This window comes from Rosa chinensis, chromosome 5 (genome assembly GCF_002994745.2).
Source record: "Rosa chinensis cultivar Old Blush chromosome 5, RchiOBHm-V2, whole genome shotgun sequence".
Taxonomy (NCBI): Eukaryota; Viridiplantae; Streptophyta; class Magnoliopsida; order Rosales; family Rosaceae; genus Rosa; species Rosa chinensis.
In genome coordinates this window covers 23,780,886-23,808,341 of record NC_037092.1, presented here as the reverse complement: position 1 = coordinate 23,808,341, position 27,456 = coordinate 23,780,886, and the positions used below count along the sequence as shown (strand labels likewise).

Sequence of the window (27,456 nt, the reverse complement as noted above, 5' to 3'; positions counted from 1 at the left end):
CATTGCCTGCGGCGACGTCGTTTCTGACCATTTCTACTCCCCTCTCCAGAGCTCATAAAACTCCCAAGCTCCCCCTTTTTGACTGTAACCCTTCACCTCCAAAGCCCACAATTCCAACCCCAGAAACCCCAAAACCCAATTCGAACTCATTCACTTCTGCTATGAACAAGCCCTGACTGGTACAAAAGGAAGAGAAAAAAAAGCTTTCATCTTTGGCCGGAAATGTCGGTGGAGAGGTCCTTCGAGGCTTGGGAGGAGGTGCAGCGTCACGGCCAGGACCTAGCGGATCGTCTGGCGCAGGGTTTCACCGGTCTGATTCAGACCCACATCAATACGCCGTCGTTTCCGTGGCCGAGCTCTCACAATTCGAAGCTGTTCGACCTCGAGTTCCCGAGCCAGAGCTTCGGGAAGAGGGACTTGGTCGGGTTGGTGGCGGAGAACCCCGGAATCAATGGGGTTTCGGCGATTCTGGACATAGGGAACAGGATTGGGCAGGCCGGGGCCGATTTCGGGGCCTGCTTGGATGGGATGGTGCACCAGTTCTTTCGGAGCTTGCCGGTGCCGTTTCGGCACGAGGAGAATTTGGGGCCGTTGATTCGGGTCGAGTCGGATAAGGTTAATCTGAGAGCTGATGTGGGTGTGAGTGGTAAGGAGGATATGGGGCCGTTGGTGAGGGATTCTAGGGGTGTGGAGAGTGATAGTGGCTCTGATGGGTTGGTGGATGAAGAGCTTGCTGGCTTGAATCTAAGGTCTGCTGGGCTTCTGGGTAGACCACAGGTAATCTTTTTCAATCAAATCGTTCTTGTGGTCTATGTTCGTGTTGTAATTAGCTGAAAATAGCAAGTCATATTTGTTTCAGAACATTTCATACGGAGCATGGTTTAATATTATTGATCAATCACATGGTGCTTGTGCAAATGAAATTTGCTCATGTTGTGTTGTAATTCTTATAACTAGAGGTGAAGAGGTTGATAATTATTAGAACATTATATGATTTAGGCAAGGTTCAGTGAATCCTGAAAGCTATCAGATGCTCATTTTCTAATTGATGGTTCGTTGTGTGCAGGGCATCCTAAATACTACAACAACTTATGATAGTAGAACACGTGAGCTAGAAAGCTCTTTGGTTGCAAGGGGAGATTTATGGAGAGTAGAGGCTTCTCAAGGCAGTTCAACATCTAGAAATGGCAATTCGTCACTCTTTCTTGTTCAGCTTGGACCGGTCCTCTTTGTTCGTGATGCGACTCTTCTTTTGCCAGTGCATTTGTCAAAGCAACACTTGCTTTGGTATGGCTATGACAGGAAGGTATGACCAATTTTGGTTGACTATAGGTCTTTTGTTATGTACAGCTTAATTCATTAACAAACCTAGACAGACAGTTGAACATGAATGCTATCTGTCTAGAGATATTACAAACTTGGCACTACATCTTTTAGTTTTTATGGTTGCTGCTCTTTCCTTATCTTCTTTTTCCCCAGCATCATATGATCACCAAACTTAACTATTTTGTATAGCATTTTCTACCTTGCATAAGGTTTAATTGTTCAAAGATTTTGACATCGTGTTAGTTGCAGCCTGATAAAGGATCATCTTTAGCATTCAAGTTTCTTTATTAGCTAAGTATATCATTAGAAGGTACCCAAGGACACCATTCAATCATTAGAAGGGACCCGAGGACACTGTGCAAATTATACTAGGATCCTAGAAGAACAATTCCCAAATCCAAACATTGTAAATTAAAGCTAATAATAACCTACAAGAGACTGAAACAAATACGGAGTCGTTAAATCGACTTAGACATTTATCAATCAACTCCCCAAGAAAATTCTCAGTTCTTGGCAAAGTCAGCTGTTATGCTCTAAGCTAGTAGTATCTTAAAAGAGAAAGTTACATTAAATCTGTATTAATCACTCGATTCACTCCTTAACTCCATAAGATGATTTTCACTCTTTTAGAAAGCCTGATGATTACGCTCCGACCAAGGAACTAAAAAAATGTAAAGGTCCGACCTCTCCTGCCCCATGTTTATATTCCCAAAAAAATGACCATGTATCCATACAAAATACCTGATCAGTTCCCGGCAACACACCACGTTACCCAGAAAGTGAAGACAATTGGGTCATAGTAAATAGTAAATTACTAAATTAAAGTTGTTGAGTCTTAGGCTCTTAGCTACTATTACCATTGTGCAGATCATCACTTCCTGTATAATCTTTCTATGCATTCAAGTAGGCTGAATTTAACTGTTCATGTGATCCTTATGTTGGTGGTGGTCCTTGTAGATAGATCTATATCATGTGTGTGAGCTGGATGGTTCTCCAGATTTTCTTGTTCCCTTGTTGTGTTCTGATGTGCTCACTTGTTTTTATTTTCAGAATGGGCTGCATTCTCTCTGTCCGGCAGTGTGGTCAAAACACAGAAGGTGGCTCTTAATGTCAATGCTCTGTCTGAACCCCGTAGCCTGTGTAAGTTAATTACTCAGGAATATGTATGTCGTGTCTATCTCTTCATTTGTTTGTACGTGCCAGTTCTATAGTTAGGTTTTTGAGGTTAAAAGTTCTCATCTGCTCTCTCTCTTGCCAGTCATTTGTTGATTTACAGTTTCCAAATGGGCAATTCACATATGTATCTGGTGAAGGGCTTAGTACAAGTGCTTTCTTACCTCTCTGTGGAGGTCTTCTACAAGCTCAAGGTCAATATCCTGGAGAAATGAGATTCAGTTACTCTCGCAAGGTTAGACCGCAAACTAGTTAAATGATTTTGACAAATTATAGTACTTTCTTGTTCTCATTGTATTATCAAAACCTAATGCATAGTATACATCTCGCAAGGGTTTGATTCAGTTCCTCATTGTATCGAAAATGATCAATGCACAGTGTTTCCTTATTAGATGGTCTTTATGGTTTATTCTAATTAAGATTATTTGAATTTTTTTTTTCAGAATAAATGGGGAACACGTATCACACCAATGGTACAATGGCCAGACAAGTCTTTTACACTGGGTCTTTCTCAAGCCTTGGCTTGGCAGACATCTGGTCTCATGGTGCGGCCTACACTTCAGTGCAGGTTAGGTTTATGCTGTCTCTATTAGTTTACTTGTACTTAATTGTCTTTCATTATAACAACTTATTCCAGTTGCATTCAAGTTCTATGTTGAGGGTTTATGGGGTGTATGTGTGTGTGTTGCATTCAACTTATTCCGGTTGCAGTCAAGTTCCCGTTACAAGAGATTTTTATGGGGGCTGTGTGTTTTTTCTTTTATGTGTGTTTTTTTCTTTTATGTGTGTTTTTTTTAGTCAATTTTAATTCAGCTTGCTGTGAATACTTTCTTGCATCCTTGGTATGGTCCTTTTTCTTTGTCACTCAGCTTGTGGTGTATATTTTCTTGCATCCTTGTTGTGGTTTTTGCTTACAATATACTCCTAATGTTTGTTTTGGTTTCAACTGGTGATGCACATTATGTCCATTCCTTATTAACTCAAGCAAGTAACAAGCATCTGTTTTGCATATTTGTTTTCTCTTCATATTGTTGGTACTTGGTGTTAACGTTATTCATGTTTTAATTTCACAATTGTCAGTTTATTTCCTACGTTGGGTGGAAGCGATCCTGGTTTGCGAGCCGAACTCATTCACTCGGTGAAGGAGCAGCTGAGTCTGATATGTGGATGTGCATTTACAACACATCCTTCTGCTTTTGCTTCAGTAGCTGTAAGTTTTTGCTGGCACCTTTGTCCTTTACTTCAGAAAGTTGTTTAATTTCATGTAAACATCTCCAGATATTTCTTCTTTTCTTATTTCTTCGTAATAAATACTCAAAGAAAAAGCTGTTTTTCTCAGGGGAGTAAAATCCGCACTTAAAAAAAAAAAATTTATCATCTTGATCTATAGCTTTGAGTTCCCAAAATACCCCTTTGTGAGTTGCCCCCCCACACTCTGCACCATTACTATTCATTATCAAAAGACTGAAGAACCAATCTCTCTGGTGTACCCAGCAATTCTTAGGCTACCCAAGTATCATCCTCGTTCAAACTAGTACTTCCCCAATTGCCTGCTTTGCCAACTCAATAGTTAGTAGGGCATCTCTGTATGGCTCATCAAACATTTGGAACCAATGGAGTGCAAACACTAAAGCCATGAAATGTCTTCATCATCAGTCCATCGTCCCAATCTCCATGTCCAAACATGCCGCACTACAGGCTACCAGGGTATCAAAGAGAGATTTCTTGAACTTGGCTTAGGCTGGAACAATTATACTAATTGGTGAATGAGCTTGAAATAAAAAATAAAAAATGACTAGTGTGATTTGCAAAATAGGGGGTGTGGATTTCATCTGAACTATATATACCATGCTCAATGGCCAGTTTTGCACCAAGACTAAAGGAGGGTTCTGGATAGCCATCATAAGACCGCTTACCTATATTCTGCTGCCAAAGAAAAAGGCTTCCTTTCGCCAAAAAGTAGTGTTATTCTTGTATGAACTATATACCATGCATGTGAACTTCATTATCTGTGTTGAGCATAGCCATTAATCATGATTTTTGGCAAATTTTTGCTGTGACGTTGTACCAAAGCCTTTTCATTTACCTGCGTTCTTCATTGCTGGGAACATGAATTTAGACTATGCACCGGAACCAGTTTTACCTGGTTTAGTTATGATATTAGGCCAGATACTTATCTTAATATGATACTGCCCATCTGCCTTTTAGTCATGTATAAATTTCTCAGGAATTAGACCACTGGATGTGGTTGATACGCTGTTTGTGGATTTGTTTTCTCTATATTTTTCAAGTCGTTTTGTTCTTACTTTGTTTGGTCTTACTGATTCAGGTTGGCAGATCCAAGTGGAATGGAAATGTTGGGGGCCCTGGTATAGTCTTAAGAGTGGATACTCCACTTACCAATGTTGGTCGACCGTACTTCTCTGTTCAGATAAACAGTGGTATTGAGTTTTAATTGTTTGTTTAAACCCGATGGTTTGCAAATGTAAGTGTATATAATCTCAAGCTCTGTAAGACAATACCACATGTGAATACGTGAATCATCTTCGCTAATCATACCAATGTTCCCTGTTTTCCTGTATTGGGAGCTCAATTCCTTTCTATAACTTGTATAGATTTTTGTTTTTTGGTTAAAAATTATGTATACTTTTTGACAATTAACATTTTTGGCCTTCAAAAGACGGTGTTCTGTTGTTAACTGTTGTCTCCACAAACCAGAAGGACGAAATGCTTGTTAAAGTTGGAAGTTCGTTGGGTTGTGGGCTAGTTAATCTGCAGTAATAGAGTAAAAAGCAGCAAACTTGCAGTGATCAATGATGATTTAGATAACTATGAATTATGACCGAGCTATAATGAGTTATTTTTGTTTTGCAGTTCACCTTGTATTTCTGAAGTTATTTAGTTTTGGAGGAAAAAAAAATCCATTGATGTATATGATAGATCTTCTAATCGTCCAAGTCATAGTCTCCATCTTTTCCTAATGGAAAGGATAGATGAAAATAAGATGAACTGGGATATGAAACAGGACGGGATCAGCAACTCTTTATTCATGTCTGCATTTTCATGGTTTGTTTCCCTCCCAAGTATTCAGGTTTGTTTCCCTCCGAAGGGGGACTTATAGCTCCATCTCTTCTTTCTTCAACAACATTTTCTTCAAATACTTGGGTTGAATCCAGACTAGACCTCCTTTATCCTCCATGATCACCAGCAAATCTAGCTCGACATCGAATTACAGATATGTTACTATTCAGTGTTCTATGATCCTTGAACACCTTGTCAGCCCCATCCAGAGCCAATTTGAGCATAGAACATTTCAGCACATGGAACTACCTTTGTGATTCAACCTCACATTCAGGTTCAAAACCCCGCGAGAACCCTAGCCTTCGCCGCCATTATCAGAAAGATCATGAGCTTCGAGAATTCTTGAATCCTCCATGATGATGAATTTGTAGAAGGGGTAAGATATTAGTGAGTGAAGGTTTACTACAACTCTAACTGTAGGGACAGTTTATAGGCGGGAAATGATAATCTGTCACCAACAGTTTTTTTCTTGGAATGCTGAAAAAGGAAGGGTGGTTGACATTGGATGGTGCAGCTGGCCATTAGTATGAAGATTTTTCATTTTTGAGGGTGTAGTGATCTACTGGATAAGTTGTAGTATGACACACACTTCAACACTGCACCACTTGTTTACTAATTTGTCCCAATCTTAAACTTAGCGGTTGGAGGACCATGGGCACATCGTCGTCCCAGGAGTAAACCAAGTAGCTCAATCAGCGCATGCATATATGATATATCTATACTATTATTAAGAGAAGAGAGTTTGTTAGCCAACGTGGATGTGAAAATACAATAAAATCCTTAGACTTTATATTAATTTTAAATAATTTTTAATAACTTAGTGGTAGTATAGTAAATAGCAAAATTAAAAATCCTATAAAAAAAGAAGTTAAAATTAACTACCCATGTCTGCAATAACCACTCACAATTCAGATAACCTCCCACTTTCTTTTTTCTCAAATAACTTTTTTTTCTCTCAAGATAATAATTATAAAAATTTTACACATGCAGAGCATGTGAGCAGAAAACTAGTATATATATATATATATATACATATACACAGTCCGTCTCAGGTGCGATATATATATATATATATATATACACACAGTCCGTCTCAGGTGCGGACGTCCGTACCGAGCGGACGGTACGGATTTCCTGTTTTCGACCACTTTCCGGCCACATTTTTATATCTTAACCGTTCAGTTTTTAGGTCCTAGTGTATAGATCACCTCTGCAAAATTTCAGCCAATTTGGTGATCGTTAAGGCATCCAAAACTGCAATTTACCATTATAAATACGAACGGTTCCGGTTCGACAGATTCGGTCCGTTCCTGTAAAATGCAGTTTTGGATGTCTTAACGATCACCAAATTAGCTGAAATTTTGGAGAGGTGATCTATACACTAGGACCTAAAAACTGAACGGTTAAGATGTAAAAATGTGGCCGGAAAGTGGTCGAAAATATCCGCACCTGAGAAAATTCCTATATATATATAAAAAATTATTTTTTATCCAGAGCGAGGCCTCGCTTTGAAATTAAAGTGCGTTTTTAGAGTTTATGGTCACTTTTCGGTCGCATATCCACATCTCGACCGTTCAGTTTTAGGTACTAATGTATACATCATAATTATCTGTAAAATTTCAGCCAAATTGATGATTGTTAAGGCATTGATAACTGCCTTAAAGCTAGTACGGTTCAGGTTGGACAGATTTAGTTCGTCCATTGATTTAAGCTAGTTGGATATCTTAACGATCATCAATTTGGTTGAAATTTTGCAGAGATGATTTATACATTAGTACCTAACAACTGAACGGTCAGGATGTGGATATGAGACCGAAAAGTGACCCTAAACTCTAACCTCGCATTTTAATTTCAGAGCGAGACCTCGCTCTGGATAAATATTATATATATATATATATATATATATATATTACGGCTTCATGCCCTCAAGCCTTGACCATTAATGAAACCTCAGAATAAATTTTGAGGGGACCCCAAATTACAATAAGCATAAAGAGAACATCCCTTTTATTGGTGTAATGTGTTAGAAACACGGTGGACACATCGCCTGTTTACTATAAAGGAAATAGTAATTAATTTAAATGTTTGACTTGAGTAACATGAAATGTGAGAAAGTAACTGACATGTTAATAAACAGTTCTAGTAAAAGCTAACAGTCTCATGATCAACCGTTCATTTTTTAATGCAACTCAATGAGTATATGATTTTCGTTTTCATTGATTTTTCTATAGAGATGATCATTAATGATTGACATAATTTTTGTATGGTTAAATCATAGATTTACATTTGCCGATTGTATGGAAATAAGAGAGTTTGGACACACAAGCCCAAACCGGTTTAGACCTAAGTATTTTCCGGTGTCTCTGCACTCTCTGTGTATTCTTGAGCATTCAGTCCTTGATAGTTGTCATTGAAATAAAATGTTACTTCCTTTTAGGTCAAAAATATAAAACCAACAATCCAATCTTCAAAAAAGCTAGCTAGCCCTAGCCTCAAGCTTGTTCTTAGTATATATTCAGAAAGAAAAGTAAGAAAACCCCCAAATAAGAGAACATATGGTAAACAGTGGATATGCTCTGCTAAGACAACAATAATATCATAAGAAATCAGAAGTCAAAATCTCCTGTGGCCTTATTAAAGAGGATATCCCTATTGTTCATGTGCATAATGCCATCCTTGAGGGTGCACTTCCACTTGCTCTTTGTGCGTTTCACCTTCTCAAACTGAGCCAACACCAAATTCTGTGTGTTCATGCTCCTCCTTTCCCTCCTCCACATCATCCAAATCATCGTCGTCGTCTTCAATCAATGGGGGCTCATCATCCCCCTCTACCTTCACATAAGTACTACTGCTCCCTCCACTAACCTCAACTTGAAGACCTCTCCGGCTCCACTTGCTGGGGTATAAACCCGTCACCAGCGGTCTGATATGTTTGAGAGGTAATCCAAGGATAAGGAGGTTGCATGTATGGTGCTCCGGTAGGAATAGTATTGAACAAGTTGTCTCCAGTTTCCGGTAGAGGCGGTTGTGGTTGAACTGGAACGTGTAACGGTAATGGGGGGAACACTGGTACATGGTACATTGAGATCCACAGCAGGCGTACCAACAACACCGGCTTGCATCATCTTGGCCTCCCAAGTTGCTTGAAGCTGCATGAGTAGTTTTTCTCCGGGGTCATCTATGAACTCTGGTCTGACCTTGTTAATCACATCCTGGATAACATTCAGGTAGACGACACCGCTTGTCATTCTTATAAGCGAATCGAATAGTTAGCAGACCAATTAGGGTTTTTTGTCGGTGCATATTACCACCCTGTGGGTTTATATAGAAGGAAAGTAAATCCTAATCCTCTAAGGAAAGTATATATATCCTAATCGGACAAAGGAATTGAATCTAAATCTAACGTGGAATCTAATCTTATCGGGCTTGAAAAACCTAGTCCTATACTAACATTTTATTCATTTATGCTTTTGTGTTTTAGTTGTACACATGCTGTTAATTCCAAACATGAAGTTCATCAATCCATTACTAATTTTCTCCTAGTATTACAAAATAATTTGGACCAAATCCAATTGAGAAAGAGTTTCAAATCCTTCACCTTTACTAAACATGTCTTCACTGTAAGTTTACATCCTACAGATCCTTTAGTAGGCTTGTTGAAGGATGTTCATGGGACTCATCCTTACTAGCGAGAGAAACCGAAGAATCAATCAATGGACCTTCCATTGATGTTCCTCTTACAAGACTATCTTGCGAGAGAGTTGAAACTTGTGTTTGGCTGTCTTGTGATAGTCTCTCAAAGGCTTTGAACCTCGCATCCTGCTCCATCGTGTCGCCCTTGATTAACGGTGCTTGAATCGGACTTTTACCTTCAAGCATGCTTACGACAGATGACATGGGTGGTCTGAGAGTGGGAGATGGATTGGTGCATAAGAGCGCCAAGTTAAGCATTGTCATCGCCTGTTCTTTGGAGTAGTTTGAACCAAGATCTGGATCCACAAGTTCTAACATATTTCCTTGCTCTTGTAGGACATAGGCCTATAAAACAAAAACATCTATCATCTTCTAAATATATCCAAGTTAAAATTAAAAGAGCATACTGAATTTAACACAACAGTATGTGGATGTAAAACATGAAAATTGAAGAACTACAAATATTTTATTTGTAGGAGATAGGTTGTTTGAGAGTGTTTGCAAACCTTTTTGAAAAAGACTTATTTCCACAGAATTTGTGCTTATTTCAAGTACAACAGGAATAAACCTACTTACATGAAGAGTGGACAAACAAAACCTCTGAAGATTACAGAATATAATATATGAAGCTTACCCAATCAAGGAGATACACGTACTCCTCCTTTGGTCTGTAATTTGTGTTGCTCTTTCCACTGACTATTTCTAAGGCAACAATACCAAAACTGTACACATCTGCTTTGTCAGTCAAGTATCCCCTCATTGCGTATTCAGGTGCCATATAGCCTCTGTAGAAATGGTAAATAACTCCAAATCAGTGAGAATATTGCAGTTAACCGTTAACAAATGAAGGCTAAGAGAACTATAAGAAAACTGTAAATGAAAGTATTAAAGTATTTGGCAATGCATTTGGGAAGCCATATCCATGACCCGGCAGCAGCTTTAACAGTTTCTGTTTCTTTGTTCGAAATTCTAACTCAGGAAACATAAATGACACAAAGCCATACTAAGACATCTTAGGGAAGAAAAAGGATATATATGAGAGAGAGCTCACATTGTTCCAGCTATTCGAGTGCTGATATGTGAGTTCTCTTCCTCATCCAGCTTAGCTAAACCAAAATCAGATATTTTGGCATTCAGATCCTTATCAAGCAGGACATTAGTTGCCTTTATATCCCTGTGAACAATTTTCAACCTTGATTCTTCATGAAGATAGGTCAACCCTCTCGCTATCCCCATGCATATCTTCTTTCTTGTTTTCCAGTCCAAGTGTAGCCGTTGTTCTTCACGACCTACAATTATAGGGGACAAGAACATGAAATACAAGACCTCTGAATTTAACATTATGCTGATAACGTTGCAGGCTTTACCAAAAAGTGCACGGGCAAGACTATTGTTTTCCATGTATTCATATATAAGCAGTAACTGGTTTCCTTCGATACAGCAACCAAAAAGCTTCACGAGATTTGGGTGTTGCAAAGCAGATATCATGCCTATCTCGTTAACAAATTCACGGTTCCCTTGCTTTGATTTAGATGAGAGCTGCTTAACAGCAATTACAGCACCATCTAGTAGTACCCCCTAAGATCAAGCAAACTTATTTCAGAATATGTCTACACTTACTGCTAAAATTGAAAGACAGTCATACAAATCCTTACCTTGTAAACAGGCCCAAAACCTCCTTCACCTATCTTATTTGAAGGATCAAAGTTACCTGTGGCAGCTTTAATTTGTCGTAAGGTGAAATAACCTGTTTGTAGTTCTAGCCCACGCAGTTCTGCCAAAAGGAAAGATTTTAGCTATTTAACAAACACTAAAGAAACAGACTGAAAACAAGAAAATGAAAATTTGTTGCCTTTCGTGGTGTTCAGGACATTGCCGACCAGACACATTTCACTCTGAATTCATGTCTTTTTTTTTGGCGCTTAAAATGTATCCCAAATTCAGAAGACACACTGTTAGTGTAATACACATCATAGACTCATCTCCAACCAGTTTGAATCTTCTGATTAACCATGGTATCAAAGCTTTAATTTGGGTCCTAGGCTCGAAACTTCTCATTCTCAAGCCTACTGATTTGTAATTTACTAGGTTGGCTATGTGTATTAGAAGTTTGGAGAATGTACATTTTAAGCTTAGCCTATAAATAGAGACCTATATTTCGTCCAAAGAGATGTCTTGTAAATCAAATCAACAGAACTCTGTTACTCACACTTGAGTCGTTTTTCTATAGTTCACAATCAAAGCACGAAGTTTCTTCCCTTGAAATTTCAGTTCTTTTTAGTGTCAATCATTCGAGGGAGAAAGTTAACATGCTGGGAAGCAGTTCCTACGTGAAAGAATGTTGGAGAGGAAAAATCTCACATTGGAAAAGTGACAAATAAAATATAACTTAGAAGTGGGTGGATCACACCCAATTGTACCGAGACCTTTTGTGATTAAAACCCAACACCGAATGGGTGGTTAAGTTGGGACAGTATCGGTACAATGGTGGGTCACGGGCCACGCTTGTCGCAGTTTAACAAAGAATTGGTGCAACAAAGAACATTTTTTATGAAGAGAATATCATTACCTTTATCTTCAAGGTCTTCGCCCCCCAAGTAACCCATATATCGAAGGACTGCCAAAATCAATACAATCAACACACATGATGCTACTACAATGCCAGCAATAGCTCCAGCAGATAGGCCAATATCAACCTTAAAATCTGCAATGGAAAGAGTAGTTCTTATAATGCATGAATGGAAAGAAAGTAACAATCTATAGTGTGAATGAAATTTACTTGGTGTCACAGTAATTGCAGATATAAGAGGTCCATAGCCACCCCTATCAGGTATTGCATTAGTTCCTTTTCCTTTCCAGGATAAGTGGATTTCTAGAGTGCTACCATTAACAAGGACATTAAATTCTCTGACGATGCCTTTACCAGCACCTCCTGCTTCCTTCATAATATTGAAATCCTTTAAAACCAAATTTCCCTGCACATAATTCGAATTACTAAATTAACCCGTACAATAACTCCATCAAAGCCATACTAAATCTTGTAAAGGAAACAACCAAGTTCTACAAGTGATAAACGGAAAGAAAAAAAAAAATCCAGTTCTACTCACTTGAATTGACACATCAAATATACGCTGCCCGAGGTCAGTGAATGTGCCATTATCTGAATACTTTATTTCAGCGAAGTGGAGCTGCACTTTGTAACTACCCTTAAGCATGCAAAGGCCATAATACTTGAGTGAGAGCGGGGAAAGGCGGGCAGTTTGATAAATTGGTGAACCATTAAGAGGTGATGTGTTTGTTGCTGTGTAATCTGCTTTTTCCTTCCCCATGTAAATCCCTGTACTGCTATAACCCCACTTCTCAAATGAGGAAATGAAGTCTGACGGTCCCTCAGGGCTCAAGTCCTCTTCGTACTGATTACCATTGAATTTCATCCGACCCCCCCCACAATTAATAAACACAGAATAGTCTGCAAATGTAATGGAAGTTGTATCAGACATGACACCCCTCAGGACCAACTAAAATTGGATTCTTAAGCTGTTCCAACTTCCAAAATCATGAAAGCAAAATCTTTTATGAATCTACAAAGTAAACTCACATTTGGCTTTTGTGGAACAAGGGAGGTCCTTCTGCAAGCACCACCTATTTGTTGAAAGAAATAAGGTCAATCTTACATGTTCATGTGAATTTCGATGAGAAAAGAAACAAAGTGAGCAAAGAACTTACGGGCTTTGTGAAGATGAAAAGCTAGAAATTAAATTCCTGTTTGATAGTGAAGGAAGTTAGTAGATAATCTAAATTATGAGTAGCATATTATACGTACAGAAAGAGCTTAACATTAGAAGAAGCTTTAGATATTAATAATGAGCTTACACTGATAAGTGTTGACAACCAACTGTAGGTGATCCGCTAAAATTGTTGTAAGACAAATCACTGGAACAGATTGTTCATGACAATGTTAGCAACTTTAAATTCAAAATAAAATATAAAAAAGAAAAATATTTCATCCCGACGTTAAAGGTGTACAGAGGAATTATATGAAATGTACATTTGAGTCCAGCAAACACCGGTAAGAAAAATAATACATAGATTAGTACTAGAGAAGAAGACTAACAAGTTATTTTTGTTGCTCAATATCCAGCTTGGTACTTCTCCAGTCAGTAAATTGTTGGTCAAAAACCTGCACCCATAAAACTTAAAGTCAATCAAACATGCAATGTAGCTAATTGAGAAATATATATAAACAACAATGCTTTTACACAAATAAACTCATGCTCCCTTTATTTATTGAATAGACTTACATGTAATCAAGAGCAACAAGATTCTCAAGGGTCGTTGGAACTTCACCTGTCAACTTGTTAAAGCTCAGGTCCCTATAAGAAGAAAAAGTCACATATGAGCCCACAAAAGAGTTCTGTCTTGCTAAATTACAAATATGGGTTCATCATTGAGTTACTCCCTTTGTGTATAAAGGAACAAATTTCAATTGATGATTGATACCCTTTCAAAGAAAAGAAAAAAGAAAAAAGAAAAAAAACAGTTTTGGTTTGGTTACCAAGAATTGAAAATTAGGCATCAAACATACTGCAGTAGTTCAGGTCTGGATTCTGGAATGGTTATCCATGAACAAGATTTACAGAAAAAAAGAAGAAGATGAATTCATAAAATTATCCAAATTGTTGAAAGCAGGATCACTGGTTTCTTTCTTCTCCTGAACCTTTTTTTTTTTTTTTTTTCTTAAATTGAGATAACTCTTGCCAAATCACCACTCAACTCTCCAGGAATATCTATTTGTCAAGTACTAATTTTGAGGGAGCTTATTAACCTCCATTTATAAGTTTATAAGCAAGCACGAAAACTCGGATTCTTGTTGAGTTCATGGACTAATAAGTTTAAGCATTTCACCAATATATGCTGATTCTAAGCACTTACAATATCTTTAAATTTGTCATATCTCCAATGTAGTCAGGGATAGAATCGGTAATTGAGCAATTTCTCAGAATCCTAAGCCAAGTAGAAGAAACCAAATATCCAGTAGGTTAGCAAAATTGTGAGAATGACATAGCATATAGTTTCAGTAGACTTCTGTGATATCATACTCACAATGTTTTCAAAATTTTCAAATCCTCCAATTTAGGAAAATGCATACTTGATCCATTCATATCAGATATGATCCTGAGACAAAGAAACACAGAAATATTCATGTTTCGTCGGTTTTAAGTTTTCCATTATTAATCATTTACCAGATAACTGCCCTAAATATGTAATTACAAGATATAGGAGGGTGTTCTTCTCACAATTGAGTTAACTTTGTCAGCAAAGATATGGTGGAAGGAATGGGGCCTTCCATGGACGTGCCTTGCATATCCCTGCTCAGAATTACTTGTTCAGAGGACAACGATATATAATAACCAACACTTAAAAACTTGATTCATAAGGAGTATAAAAATGGAAGATGAACATAATGATGAGAATACTGACAGTCTGTCAAGCTTGGTCCAGTTTCCAATAAAAGTAGGTATTTTTCCTGAGATTCGGCTCCCATCTATCCTACTGCAGCAGCAAAAGAAGATGAGAATTCTATATTCCAAAATCCAAGATATGCAATTATTGACTAAAAGTATCACGTACAAATCGGTTAAGTTCTTTAGATTTCCAAATGATTCTGGAATTGTTCCTGTAAAGTTATTCGCAGAAAGAAGGCTGTAGATAAAAGAAAGAGTCAGTTAGGCATTACCATTATGCTGGTAGAAAAAACGTATCAGGTACCAAATCCAAAATAGGGTGCTGATGTAATCATGAATAAGTTTATGATCAGATAAAAGGAACATGGTATCATTCTCCATATATATAAAACGCAGAGCTTTTTCCCACTACAGTACTGAATTCTTCATATACATATACAGTTCCTCTTAGAAAGCTTTGTTATATGTACCATATCATGTTCAAAAAAAATAATAAAAAATAAAAAGTATCTTATGTAAATATTTGAATGATAAACAAAATGTTCCTGCTTTTGTTCCAGAGAAGTGTGAAAAGTTTGAATGTCAAATAGCATGTGAAGAGCAATCTTACAGTCTATTCAAGGAACTCAAACTCCCAAGGTTTTGAGGAAGAGGCCCTTCAAGTTGATTATCTTCCAACAAACTGAAAAATGCAGTTTTGTTAAGGTTACATATCCCTGAGTTTCTTTCGTTAATTAGGGAAATAAGTTGTTGAGAGTATATACATCCCACATGGAAAAAATGGGACATTGCATATGGGTTTATAAGGATTTGGGCCACTTCATCCATTGCCAATAGGTTTCGGATGTGAATCCCAAATTACTTTATGTTGCTAGTGAGTTTATAAGGGGCTGGGCCACTCCATCCATTGCCAATTGATTTTGGATCTGAACCGTAGCATGGTATCAAAGCAGGTTATCTCACGTGTATATGCCTCACGGCCACATCGCCAATTGATTTTGGATCTGAACCGTATCATGGTATCAAAGCAGGTTATCTCACGTGTACATGCCTCACGGCCACACGGGCTTCACGTCATCCAAAGTTGTTATTGCCAATTGATTTTGGATGTGAACCCTAGATTACTTTATCAAAAGTCAATAACATCCTTGCAATACTTACAGCTCAGTAAGAGTAGCAATGTCACCAATTTCCTTTGGAATAGAACCACTTAGTCGATTTCCTGTAAGAGACCTGCAGCATACCAATAGTTACATGCTAACAGCCTACATATTATCGCCTTATAAAGGCCTCAGTTATAAATTAAAAAAAAAGGGAGTGATCACTTACAGATTCCTAAGAGGGGCGCGAGAAATGCCTGTAGGAATGGATCCATTGATGTAGTTAAGAGTGAGATCACTGTTTAAAAAAAAAAAAAAGGCGTAGTCTTTGTCATTGTTGGATGGTCATTAGTAAAAAAGAGGTGTCATTGTTTTTTGTTTTTTTGTTTTTGTTTTTTTGAGAATGAAAGAGGTGCCATTGTTGAAGAAGAGTGTGCTCGGAAAGTAGTTTAAAAATAGGGAAAGAAGGAAAATACTTCAGTACATTAATGTACCGATACATCAAGTAGACTAGGTTTAATACAGATGTAGACTAGCTCGGTACAAGGGTAGACTAACTCCATGCATGTCTACCCATGTACTGAGCTAGTCTACCTCTGTATTGAACCTAGTCTACTTTATGTCGGTACATTAATGTACTGTAGACGATCTCGGGAAAGAATCCTTATATGTTATCTTTATCCAAGTGAGTCATTGAATAAATGAGGGAATATTTGAAGAAAAAATAAAGTTTACATGGTCCATCAATATAGCCATCAAAGAATCACTTACAGTTCTTGTAGATATGTAAGATCTCCAAATTCCTCAGGTAGAATACCAGTTAAATTTAGACCGTACATCACTCTGTCATACGAACATTCGAATAAAATCAGTAAATGGAAAAGAGTGAAAAAAGAATAAACCAAATTTGATTAGCCTGATACGTTTCAGTAGTGGAATTCAAAGGAATCAAACTTCAAAGTAACGATATTGTACATGTTTGTGACATGGCAAGTGTTGTTTGCGAAGGAACAGTCGCAAGTGACATTGCTTAGAATCTTGTCCGTGATATTCTTATTAAAGCTTGATCCACCATCTTGGCAAGAACTTTGGCTAATGTTCCAAAAAGAATTCTGGAGTTTCTGGGATATCGTTTCAAGAGTTTTCACTGTTATGTGCCAATCAATTAGTAATATGAAGTAACTAGTTCAGTAGAGAAATAAAGATTTAAGATAGTAGTAAACTGCTCATCACACCCAAGTTAAACATTACCTATTATGCTAAAGAGTGCTACTATACACACCTACTAAACTGCTCATCACACCCAAGTTAAACATTACCTATTATGCTAAAGAGTGCTACTATACACACCTACTAAACTGTTCATCACACCCAAGTTTTTTCCTTTTGGTCTAAATTTGCCAACCCATTTTTTTTCAATTTTTAAACTTAAATTCTACCTTAAAGAAATAGAGATGTGTACATTGTTAAAAATTAAAAACATTAAGCACGTTCTTAAAGACTTGGGCAATAGTATGTAAACGGACGGACACCATCAGAAACCCTAATCTCTCCCAAGTGGCGCTCCTCTTTGCGCTCATCCTAACGCAACTTGTTTGTGGCGACAACAAACACAGCAGCTCCGGCTGCATCGAACCACCAAGAAATCTCTCTCTAGTCCTTCGAGAGGTGGATGGCCCTCTTTACCTTAAGGATAAACCTTCTTACTTCTCCCAATCTTTTAATCGAATCAGTGTCGGTGGAACTCTCTCTCTCAAAACCCTAAGGCCACATCCCTTCGTGGGCGGTTCCACTCTCGGAGACTCTTCCGTTCCTGGCGGGCATTTGCGTCATCAAGGCTGGCGGGTTTGGTATGGCCTGGTGTTGGTGTCTTGGTACACAGAGCTGAGGATGTCCACTTTGATGGCGGTGGATGGGATCCGAATCAATTTAATCGGATCGAAGGTTTGGTACAGCAAGGCCATCAGACTGGTTGGTTGGCGCCGATTTGCCTGGGGCTCGCTCTGGTATTCGGGGCGGCGCTGGGCTATCGCTTGGACTTGGGTTCCATTCAAAGGTCACGATGTTGGTGGCGAAGCACAGAGAACGATACAAACTTTCGGCAGAAGATGACTCGTGGTCATCTAAGATTGGGTCGGCTTCTATTGATGACGACGGTGAAGCGTGGTGGTGCTGGGTCCATTTTGAATCCTCTTTGGACTGTTTGGCTTCTGATGGAGGCGGTACTGGGATTTGCATGCGCCACTGTAATGGTGTTTCCTGCTGCAATGTATGTAGTCAGTTGGCTATGGTTGAATAGACGGAAGGAGATTCAGAGCGGCGACAGCCAGAATCCGAATCGGATCTGGGTTTCCAAATCATTATGGATGGCTATGCCTTCGAGTTGTGGTTGGACCCATGTTCAAATATGGTGCTGGGTAACGTCGATGGCAAGAGTTCTCTCCTTGTGGTGGATGTTTGATCGGCCAAAGTTGATGGCGAAGCCGTCGTCATGGTGGTTTCCAGCAGAGAAGCTACTTTTGGGCCTTAAGCTTGTTGGGCCTCCATCTGGGTTAGGTGCCCTAGTCAGGCCGCTGGTTCGGCCTGAAGCATGGAAGATAGATTCAGGGCCTGGCCTTTTTGGGTCCGGAATGACTGGTGGGTTTTTATACCCATCCTCTAGTTAGTTTTTCATTTAAACTTGCCTATTACTATGCATACTGTATCATAGTTAATAGGCTCACTTTGAATAAGTGAGTAAGAAATGTCGAATGAATGGTCATATCCTATGTATCACCGTGGTGTCTACTGCATCACAACTTCTTGTCTATCTGTACATGGTAGTGGAAGGATATGTAATGGTCATTCTTGCCTTACCCTACATTAACGAAATCTCTATAATGTTCATTGTCAAAAAAAAGAGAAAAGGACTTGGGCAATAGTCAAGGACTCAAAATTGAAACCTGCACCTACTGAACTGTCAGATTCACCTCTAATACAAAATTATAGATCACATGGTCAACAATCAAAATCAGAATATTATTCTTTTTCTGTAGGTCAGATCTTAGAAGCCAGAAGATATAGTCAAAACTAGGCATTTAAAGCTTCAAGCCATGTAAACGCATTTAATATAGGGAACTGAAATTTTCACACCTAGTTTTACAACCTACACACCTTTTTTTTTTTTTTTTTAATACCTTTTATCAATTCACAACATTTCTCTTCCAAAACTACCCTCCCCTCTCTCTCCCCTCCCTCTTTTCTCTCCCCATCCACAGAAGCGAGCTGCATCTATGACCTTACAGGCTTTCACAAATATGAAAACACCCATGGACAAATCTGTTAAACAGCGACAAGTGTGGCTCATGGCCCATCATTGTACCGATATTGTCCCAACTTAACTACCCAATAGGTGTTGGGTTTTAATCACAGAAGGCCTCGGTTCAATTGGATGTGATCCACCCACTTATAAGTTATATTTTATTTGTCAATTTTCCGATGTGAGATCTTTCCTCTCCAACACGCCCCCTCACGTGCAATCTAGCTATAGGTATGCACGTGAAATTAATTAACAATCCAATTCCCACATTGGAAATTGGGACACAAGTCTCATATTGGATACTTGGTCAATAAAACAATCCAAGGCCCACATTGGACATTTGGTAACAATCCAATCGGAATATTCCGATGGCAATATAAGAGACCCCAATTCGGGCCCATGACAATTGGAGACGCAATTGGAGAGGGACCGCTCTGATACCATATTAAATAGCGACAAGTGTGGCCCGTGGAGCATCATTGTACCGATATTGTCCCATTGTCCCAATTTAACCACCCAATAGGTGTTGGGTTTTAATTACAAAAGGCCTCGGTTCAATTGGATGTGATCCACCCACTTATAAGTTATATTTTATTTGTCACTGTTCCGATGTGAGATCTTTCCTCTCCAACAAAATCTCTAGTTAACTTTATCAATCCCATGGACAAAATCTCTGAAAACACCATTATCCCAATTAAATTTATCAATCTGTTGAACAAAATATAAATTCAATTACTTTGAATTAAGAGTGGAACAATTTAGATATTGAATGGATCTTTTTCTCCAGAAAAACCAAAGAACGAAAATGGATGGGCAGAGAAGAGAGGAATCTACAGAGGAGTGGTAAAAGCTGCACCGATCTAGTCTGGCTCCACCTGCAAAAGTTGTGGAAATCGGCGAGGACAACAATGATGGAATCGGACCGCAGAACTCTAAGGTCGAGAAGGAGACCAAGTCGAAGCCGAAGAAACCGACGCCGACATGCTCCACCACGAGCTTGGCTTCCCTCAAGGCAGCAAAGTCTCCCAATCTCTATAGCGCTATCCCTTGATCTTTGAAATGCAGGCCTCGATCACCGCCGGCGCCGGAACACGAAATGAATGGAGAGAATGTGCCAAGCCTTGTTGGAACTAGAGATGGATGAAGCAGTGAGGATTGAGTCGAGTGGGTTAGCTGCCGCGAGGCAAGCCGAGATTTGGATTGGAGAGAGAGAGAGAGAGAGAGAGAGAGAGAGAGAGAGAGAGAGAGAGAGAGAGAGAGAGAGTCCTAGCTGTAAGCTGTGGAAGGGAAAGGATGAGACAAATAGTATAGGGATGATTTGATAAAAGCTGCATAAAGAGAGTGCAGAATCTAAAATTGGGTGTGCAAATTTCAACTCGAACCCAATTAACCCAGACCTTTCTTCCACCTATTCATAATTCATCAATCATCATCAACCTAATCCTTTGTTTTCTAATTAGCACAAGCTATCTAAGAACATTAATGCTAATTAATCAATGATCATTCACTTATTCTAATTTCTAAAGTCAGATTCTTTATCAAAATCAATCTGGATAGAGAAAGCAACATTATACTATATTTTGTCATAAAAAAAAAAACATTATACTATAATTTTTTTTTGTGAAACTGAACAAATCTAGTATATTTTCTACCAAACAACAAGATAAAACTCTCCCATATAATACATATTATTAAACCTAGAGAAAATTAATAACACTAATTATTTTTTAAAAAAAATTGTCCAAAGATATTAAATTTGGTTGTTTTGGCGTTTATGACATGTACCAAACAAAGCAACAAGATAGACCCTTCCCTATCGAAAAAAACTAAAGGGCTCATTGTGCCATTCTGCAACTTGTACTGGCATGAGTAGACAACTATGCCCTCATGACCTGGTTATATTGTTTTTGTTTCTCCCGTACTAAATTTGGGGAGGGGCAATTCTCAGACAAAAGGTGTCACAGATTCACAGAGCCCCAACAGTATCTTCCGCCGGTCATGCCCGTCGTATTTAATAATTCAAAACGGTACGGAGGACAGAAGAAAACGACGTCACTAACCAAACAAAAAGCTTTTGTCTTTCACCAAAAATATTTATAAAATAAAAACACGACATTTGACACTGCTCGATTAACTGGAACTGAGATTCTGGACCCATATGACATTCATCTTCATCGATAGGATCAAGAATTCTACGTGGGGTACAAATCAGAACTGAAAATTTACCATGTTGGAGGGATCAAGAATTCTCTGTTCTAAATTTTTTAGTAGTTCTGCTAGACAGCTTCTAATGTGCTCAGGTAGTCCGATAGTAGTGTTTTTGAATGAGTAAAAGAGCAGAGGGAATTAGAAAAAGGGACCAGTTTGGAGATGTTGAATGAGGTTTTGATGGAACCCAGAAGAGAAAAAGGTCTAAATTTTTAGAAACCAACACTGTTTGGATACACAGAAAACAAAACAGAGCAGACACACGTAGATAGATAAGGTAGAGAAAACAGGGTACCCAATTTCAGTTACTGAACAGAGCAATTACAACATCAAACTGGTAAAGCAATGCAATATGCCCACAACAGGAAAAATGTTGAATATAACCCAAAAATCTCCACAAACCCAGAAAAAGGTTATGATTTTGAAGCGAGAAGGATGAAATTATGCTACTTACCTTCTTGTAGAGGAATGAGTTGAGCATGAGACCCAAACCCAGTGAAGCAAATCAGCACCAGAAACCCAAAAGCAAAGACCAAACCAATCCTAGAGTTCGAAATCACGAACCCCATTTTCGCTGTACAATCAACTCAAGACCCAATCAACTATTGCATGCATAGAAGATAGAACAAATGGACAATGAGTTAAGTGCAATCTAAAGGGCTATATTTACCCTTTGATTTAGCCTCATAGTCCATAGAAAAATAGTATTTTATATAATGGAGAGACCCAACTGATTGGAACAAAAAGTGAGGAGGCCCACATCATGTGATACAACCAGTGGCGGAACTAGAAGTTAAATTTTGGAGGGGCCAAAAAAAAAAAAACAGCAATAACAATTTTTTTTTGGGACATTCAAAAGTCTCCACCGTAGGAATAGCAAGAGACTAGAAGGAGAAGCCTAGAAAGTTGAAAATCTTATTTACATAAAAACATATGGATCGTCTACAATACATTAATGTACCGATACATCAAGTAGAGTAGGTTCAATATAGAGGTAGACTAGCTTAGTATATGGGTAGACATACATGGAGTTAGTCTACCATTGTACCGAGCTAGTTTACATCTGTATTGGACGTAGTCTACTTGATGTATCAGTATATTAATGTACTGAAGTATTTTCCAAAAACAGATTAAAGAAGTTTAAATATTGATGGTTTGATAAATTGGGGGGCCACATATGTACGAATATGTTGATAAGAAGTTTAAATATTTATTGTTTAGTATATTGCGGGGGGCCACATATGTACCAATTTGTTGACTTCATCTATCATATATATGGTTTGTTACGAAAATTTAAAAACATTGGAGGGGCCATGGCCCACACCGACCCCTTAAAGGATCTGTCACTGGATACAACTTACATACATGTGTGAGTGTATTTTCAAATTTTTAAATCAATGGTCCATATTGATTACATATTATAATCTGTCGGCTATAAATAGTTAGATGATGTCAGCAACGGCTAGTTATGCTGACGTTATCTAGCCGTTGTGTTTTTATTTTTTATATTTTTTTTTACTATAAATACATATCACATCAACCATAGTTTTTCACATTTTCCTACAACTTGCATGCATGCTTACGTGTCATATATACATATATATATATATATATATATATACAGATTTTATCTAGAGTGGAGCTCCGCTTTGAATTTAACGTGTGAAGTTCGAGTTTTCGGTCGCATATCCACATCTCGACCATTCATTTTTTAGGTACTAGTGTATAGATCATCTCTGCAAATTTTCAGTCAAATTGATGATCGTTAAGGCATTGATAAATGCTCCAGTGCGACTTCATAAAAAGTAATCAGAGATAAGATCGAAGAGAATGAAACGCACGTAGTGGTCATTATAGCGGTTCCTTCTTATCCTAGAAAACGTCCGAAAAAACCTGCTAAGGAACTACCGAGAAGGGGCAAAAAGCTATAAGTAGTTACATAATTTCGAGTGTGATCAGACAATGACAGAGCGGCCTTGATCGACGTCCGCGACCGAAGGAATGAGTCACAAAGTGAATTGTAAGCCCCAACTTGAACTTAACGAGCATTTTCGGGGACTAGCCTGCTTCCCATCTTGTCGCCCTGGTACTTTTTGATGGGAATCCACTAAGAAAGGCCTTAAAATCCTAATCCCCGGGTAAAAAAGAAAAGAAAAGGAGGAATTTGGGCAAGATTCATAAGTGGGCAGATAAAAGAAATTATTTTTGGAAAGGCAAAGCACTTTCTTTTAAGAATGCATCTGGTTCCATCTTTCTTTTGTTAGTTAACCCACCCTTTTCTAAAAGGGATTGTACTAATTCTAGTTTTATACTATTTGGAATGGCTCTCTCATATTGAGAGATTCTGTCTAGTGGCATTCGATCATATAATCCATTGACAGCTGCATAAATGACTAAATTTTGTTTTTCAATTGGAAGTGGTGCATATTGTGGTTCTTTCAGTACTTCTGTAAGCCTTGCACCTCTATTGAGTAATGCCTGAGTCGCAGCGTCAAGGTCTGACCCAAATTGAGCAACGGCGGCCACTTCGCGATATTGTGCCAATTCCAATTTTGAACTACCGCAAACTTGTTTCATAATTTTCAATTGAGTGGCAGACCCGACGCGACTGACAGGTAAGCCGACGTTAATAGTAGGTCTAATTCCGCGATAAAAGAGCTCTGTTTCCGAACAGATTTGTCCATCAGTAATGGAGATCACATTGGTTGGAATATAGGTCGATACGTCTCCAGCTTGTGTTTCAATGACGGGCAAGGCGGTCAAGCTACCTGCACCTGTCTGGTCCGATCGTTTAGCGACTCTTTCTAAGAGATGGGAATGTAAATAGAAAACATCGCCTGGGAAAGCCTCACGGCCTGGTGGTCGGCGTAACAATAATGACATTTGTCAATATGCCACCGCCTGTTTACTAAGATCATAATAGATTATTAATGCGTGCATTCCATTATCACGGAAATATTCCCCCATGGCACACCCAGAATATGGGGCCAGAAATTGTAGAGGAGCCGGATCCGAAGCGGTGGCTACTACAAGAATGGAATATTCCATAGCATCCCCTTCTGAAAGAATTTGAACTAATTGTGCCACCGTTGAGCGTTTTCGTCCAATTGCTACATAGACACAATACAATGTCTCACTCTAAGAGGTGGCCCTTGAGTTCAGTTGCTTTTGGTTTAATATGGTATCGATAGCAATAGCCGTTTTTCCAGTTTGTCGGTCCCCTATTATAAGTTCTTGTTGACCACGGCCTATAGGAACCAGGCTATCTACCGCTTTTAACCCTGTTTGCATAAGCTCGTGCACATATTTACATTTAATAATGCCAGGGGCTTTCACTTCGACACGTCTTTGCTCATGATCGCTTAGAGCTCCTCTTCCATCAATAGGAACTCCCAACCCGTCGACCACACGCCCTAGCAGAGCCTTTCCCGCAGGAACATTCACAATAGATCCAGTGCGCTTGACAAGATCTCCTTCTTTAATAGCGGAATCACTACCAAAGACAACAATCCCTATATTCTCATTCTTAAGATTCAACGCTATTCCTTTCACACTGCTGGCAAATTCAACCATTTCCCCAGCTTGAATCTCGTTCAATCCATAAACACGTGCAATCCCATCTCCAACTGAGACCACTCGACCGATCTCATCCACTTCAAAATTCGTGTAAAAGTTGGTAATTCTACTTTCTAATAGAGTCGTTAGTTCCACAGCTCTTGTAGAGAATTTCATAATTCAATTAAAGATCGAGTCAAGGGAGAATTCCACTTATAGTTTTTGGCTCGCAATAAATCTGATCGAGCAACTAGTAGTCCTATCTATCCACCTCTCCAGACACAATATCTTGAGTACCTATGATGGTGACCACATCCGCTAGCATGTGATGTTTGGACATAAAATCGAGTCCTTGTAAATGGGCAAAGCCAGGTGGTCTTATTTTACAAAGGCGCAAGGTTTCTCACAAAACGCCCTAGAATCGACTACGATGAGATATATTCTCTCATAATGGATGTCATTGCACTCCACTACCCTTTCAGTTTGGTAGTTTCTGAATAACTGAACATGCAGCTTACAAATGTGGTCACTATGTATCTCTATGGGGATCTAGATACGGAATATACATGAAGGTTTATGGTGAACTTCATTTACCCAAGTTAAATGGCTTTAGACCACGGAGCGAGTTTACAAAGAGGTTGAAACGCTCACTAAAGTGACTACTTGATTGGAAATAGATAAGCCCGTGCATTTCCATAACAAGTTTCGGATTCTATCGAGGTTCATGTTGGACATGATCTTTATTGGAAGCTCTTAAAGAGTTAAGAGAAACCGCTGAACACTTGAAATCCGAGTTTGAGATGAAGGATTTTGGGAGAACACGATTATGTCTCGGTTTGGAACTTGAGCATCGTGTTGATAGATGCTTAGGCATTTTGACAAGGTCAAGCCTTCAAGCACCCCCATAATCGTTTGTAGTCTTGATTCTGAAAATGATCCTCTTCGTCCAAAAGATGATGACGAAGATGTGCTAAAGGCAGGAGTGCCTTACTTGAGTACAATAGGCGCATTATTGTACTTAACTCAATGCATAAGACCAGACATCTCATTTGCCATGAACTTGTTAGCTAGATATAGCTTTGCACCAATGCGACACCATTAGATTGATGTAAAAGATATCATTCGGTACTTGAGATGTACGATTGATATGGGGTTGTTCTATCCCTACAGAGAGATAATGGATTCGAACCCATCAACACCAGGAACGCCGCTAACACTAGCCTGCGTCCATTATCCTCATCCCAAAATGACATGTGTTTTGGAAGGTTTTGCTGATATTGGGTATCTCTCTGACCCACACAAAGGTCATTTCCAGACTGGTTAAGTATTCACCATGGGTAAAGACCGTGATATCTTGGAGGTCTACAGAATAGACCCTAGTCGTTTTATCTTCGGACAATGCAGAGATTATTGCTCTTCACGAAGTGGTTCATGAATGTATGTGGATTGAATCCATAATTACGCATGTTCGAACAATTGTGGTTTGAAGTCTACCACAGATGAGCCTATGAGCGTATAGGATAATGCTGCTTGTTTTGAACAAATGAAGCAAGGCTACATCAAAAGCAACAACACCAAGCATAATCAGCAACAACAGACTCTCCTCAAGATCAAAGTGAACTAGGTTCAATTTGAGGACAGTGCGGCAGACTTGCTCACTAAGTCATTGCCTAAATTCCACTTTCGAGAATCATGTTGGTAGTATCATTTGAGGAAGTAATCCGAACTCCCATGACCGTAGTCATCAGGGGGAGATGTCTACATGTATGGTCTCGAAACGTGAAAGGTGTGTTGTGCTCTTTTTCCCATTCGACCGAGGTTATTTTTGTCCCACAGGCATTTTGTTACTCGGCAAGGTTTTTAATGAGGCAATGAGAGGAGCACCAAATTTGGGCGACACAAGGGGGAGTGTTCAAGTAAATCCATAATATGTTTGGTCCAAACTCTAGGTTACTTGACCTAGTTATAATAGGGTTTAGAATTAGAGATATTCTCGGAGATATTCATAGATATCTGATTAATTGTACGATTATATTTCTTTGTACAACTCTGATTCTATGTTTTGTAATCCTCTATATAAAAATGTCCATATTATCAATAAAGGCCCTTATTGTCAATGAAAGCACGACTCAATTCTCTCCCAATTTCAGTTTTCCTTAAACAATGTATATATTATTTATTATATATATATATATATATATATATTTGTTTCAGGGAAACGAGAATTGAGAGGAAATCGCTGTGTATTCTCATTGATAATAGGGGCCTCTTTATATAGAGGATTACAATGCATAGAATCTCAATCATACAAGGAAAGATAATCTCTAGATTCTTCTAATTACTATTACCACTAGGTCAAGTAACCTAGAGTTTGGGCCAAACACAAATAGAGATATCCTTAAACACTCCCCCTTGTGTTGTCCAAACGCGGTGCTTCTCTCGTTGCCTCGTTAAAAATCTTGCCGAGTAACAAAAACTCAGTGGGACAAAAATAACCTCGGTCGAAGGGGAAAAAGAGCACAACACACCCTTCACGTTTCGAGGTGAACATGTAGAC

General features: G+C 38.7%; 3 protein-coding genes across 6 annotated transcripts; 1 reads left to right on the top strand and 2 right to left on the bottom strand.

Annotated features, from left to right (window-relative positions):
- Positions 1-5,178, top strand: LOC112167960. The gene is made up of 7 exons (XM_024305070.2): positions 1-777; positions 1,067-1,306; positions 2,377-2,466; positions 2,585-2,734; positions 2,943-3,067; positions 3,580-3,709; positions 4,829-5,178. The coding sequence occupies exons 1-7, from the start codon at positions 223-225 to the stop codon at positions 4,952-4,954; spliced, it is 1,416 nt and encodes a 471-aa protein (XP_024160838.1). The 5' UTR covers positions 1-222; the 3' UTR covers positions 4,955-5,178.
- Positions 5,179-8,063: 2,885 nt separating this feature from the next.
- Positions 8,064-22,014, bottom strand: LOC112167958 (probable LRR receptor-like serine/threonine-protein kinase At1g53430). 4 transcript variants are annotated; one of them, XM_040506570.1, is made up of 24 exons: positions 21,799-22,014; positions 16,814-16,985; positions 16,610-16,681; positions 16,068-16,136; positions 15,900-15,971; positions 15,349-15,420; positions 14,905-14,976; positions 14,755-14,826; positions 14,571-14,642; positions 14,377-14,448; positions 14,206-14,277; positions 13,575-13,646; positions 13,388-13,453; positions 13,147-13,206; positions 13,000-13,035; positions 12,872-12,915; positions 12,381-12,742; positions 12,053-12,248; positions 11,843-11,977; positions 10,929-11,047; positions 10,325-10,851; positions 9,908-10,058; positions 9,179-9,618; positions 8,064-8,792 (listed from the first exon to the last, which is right to left on the bottom strand). In XM_040506570.1, exons 1-23 carry the CDS (start codon positions 21,911-21,913, stop codon positions 9,214-9,216), a joined length of 3,105 nt encoding a protein of 1,034 aa, XP_040362504.1. In that variant the 5' UTR covers positions 21,914-22,014; the 3' UTR covers positions 8,064-8,792; positions 9,179-9,213. The 4 variants fall into 4 exon arrangements, with proteins under 4 accessions (XP_040362504.1, XP_024160832.1, XP_040362503.1 ...); XM_024305064.2 differs by lacking the exon at positions 8,064-8,792 and having other exon boundaries at positions 9,076-9,618; positions 10,325-10,562; positions 10,641-10,851; XM_040506569.1 differs by lacking the exon at positions 8,064-8,792 and having other exon boundaries at positions 9,076-9,618.
- A 1,748-nt stretch (positions 22,015-23,762) lies between these two features.
- Positions 23,763-25,285, bottom strand: LOC112167962 (ATP synthase subunit alpha, mitochondrial). Its single transcript, XM_024305072.2, has one exon. It carries the CDS (start codon positions 25,074-25,076, stop codon positions 24,483-24,485), a length of 594 nt encoding a protein of 197 aa, XP_024160840.1. The 5' UTR covers positions 25,077-25,285; the 3' UTR covers positions 23,763-24,482.
- Positions 25,286-27,456: the final 2,171 nt, after the last annotated feature.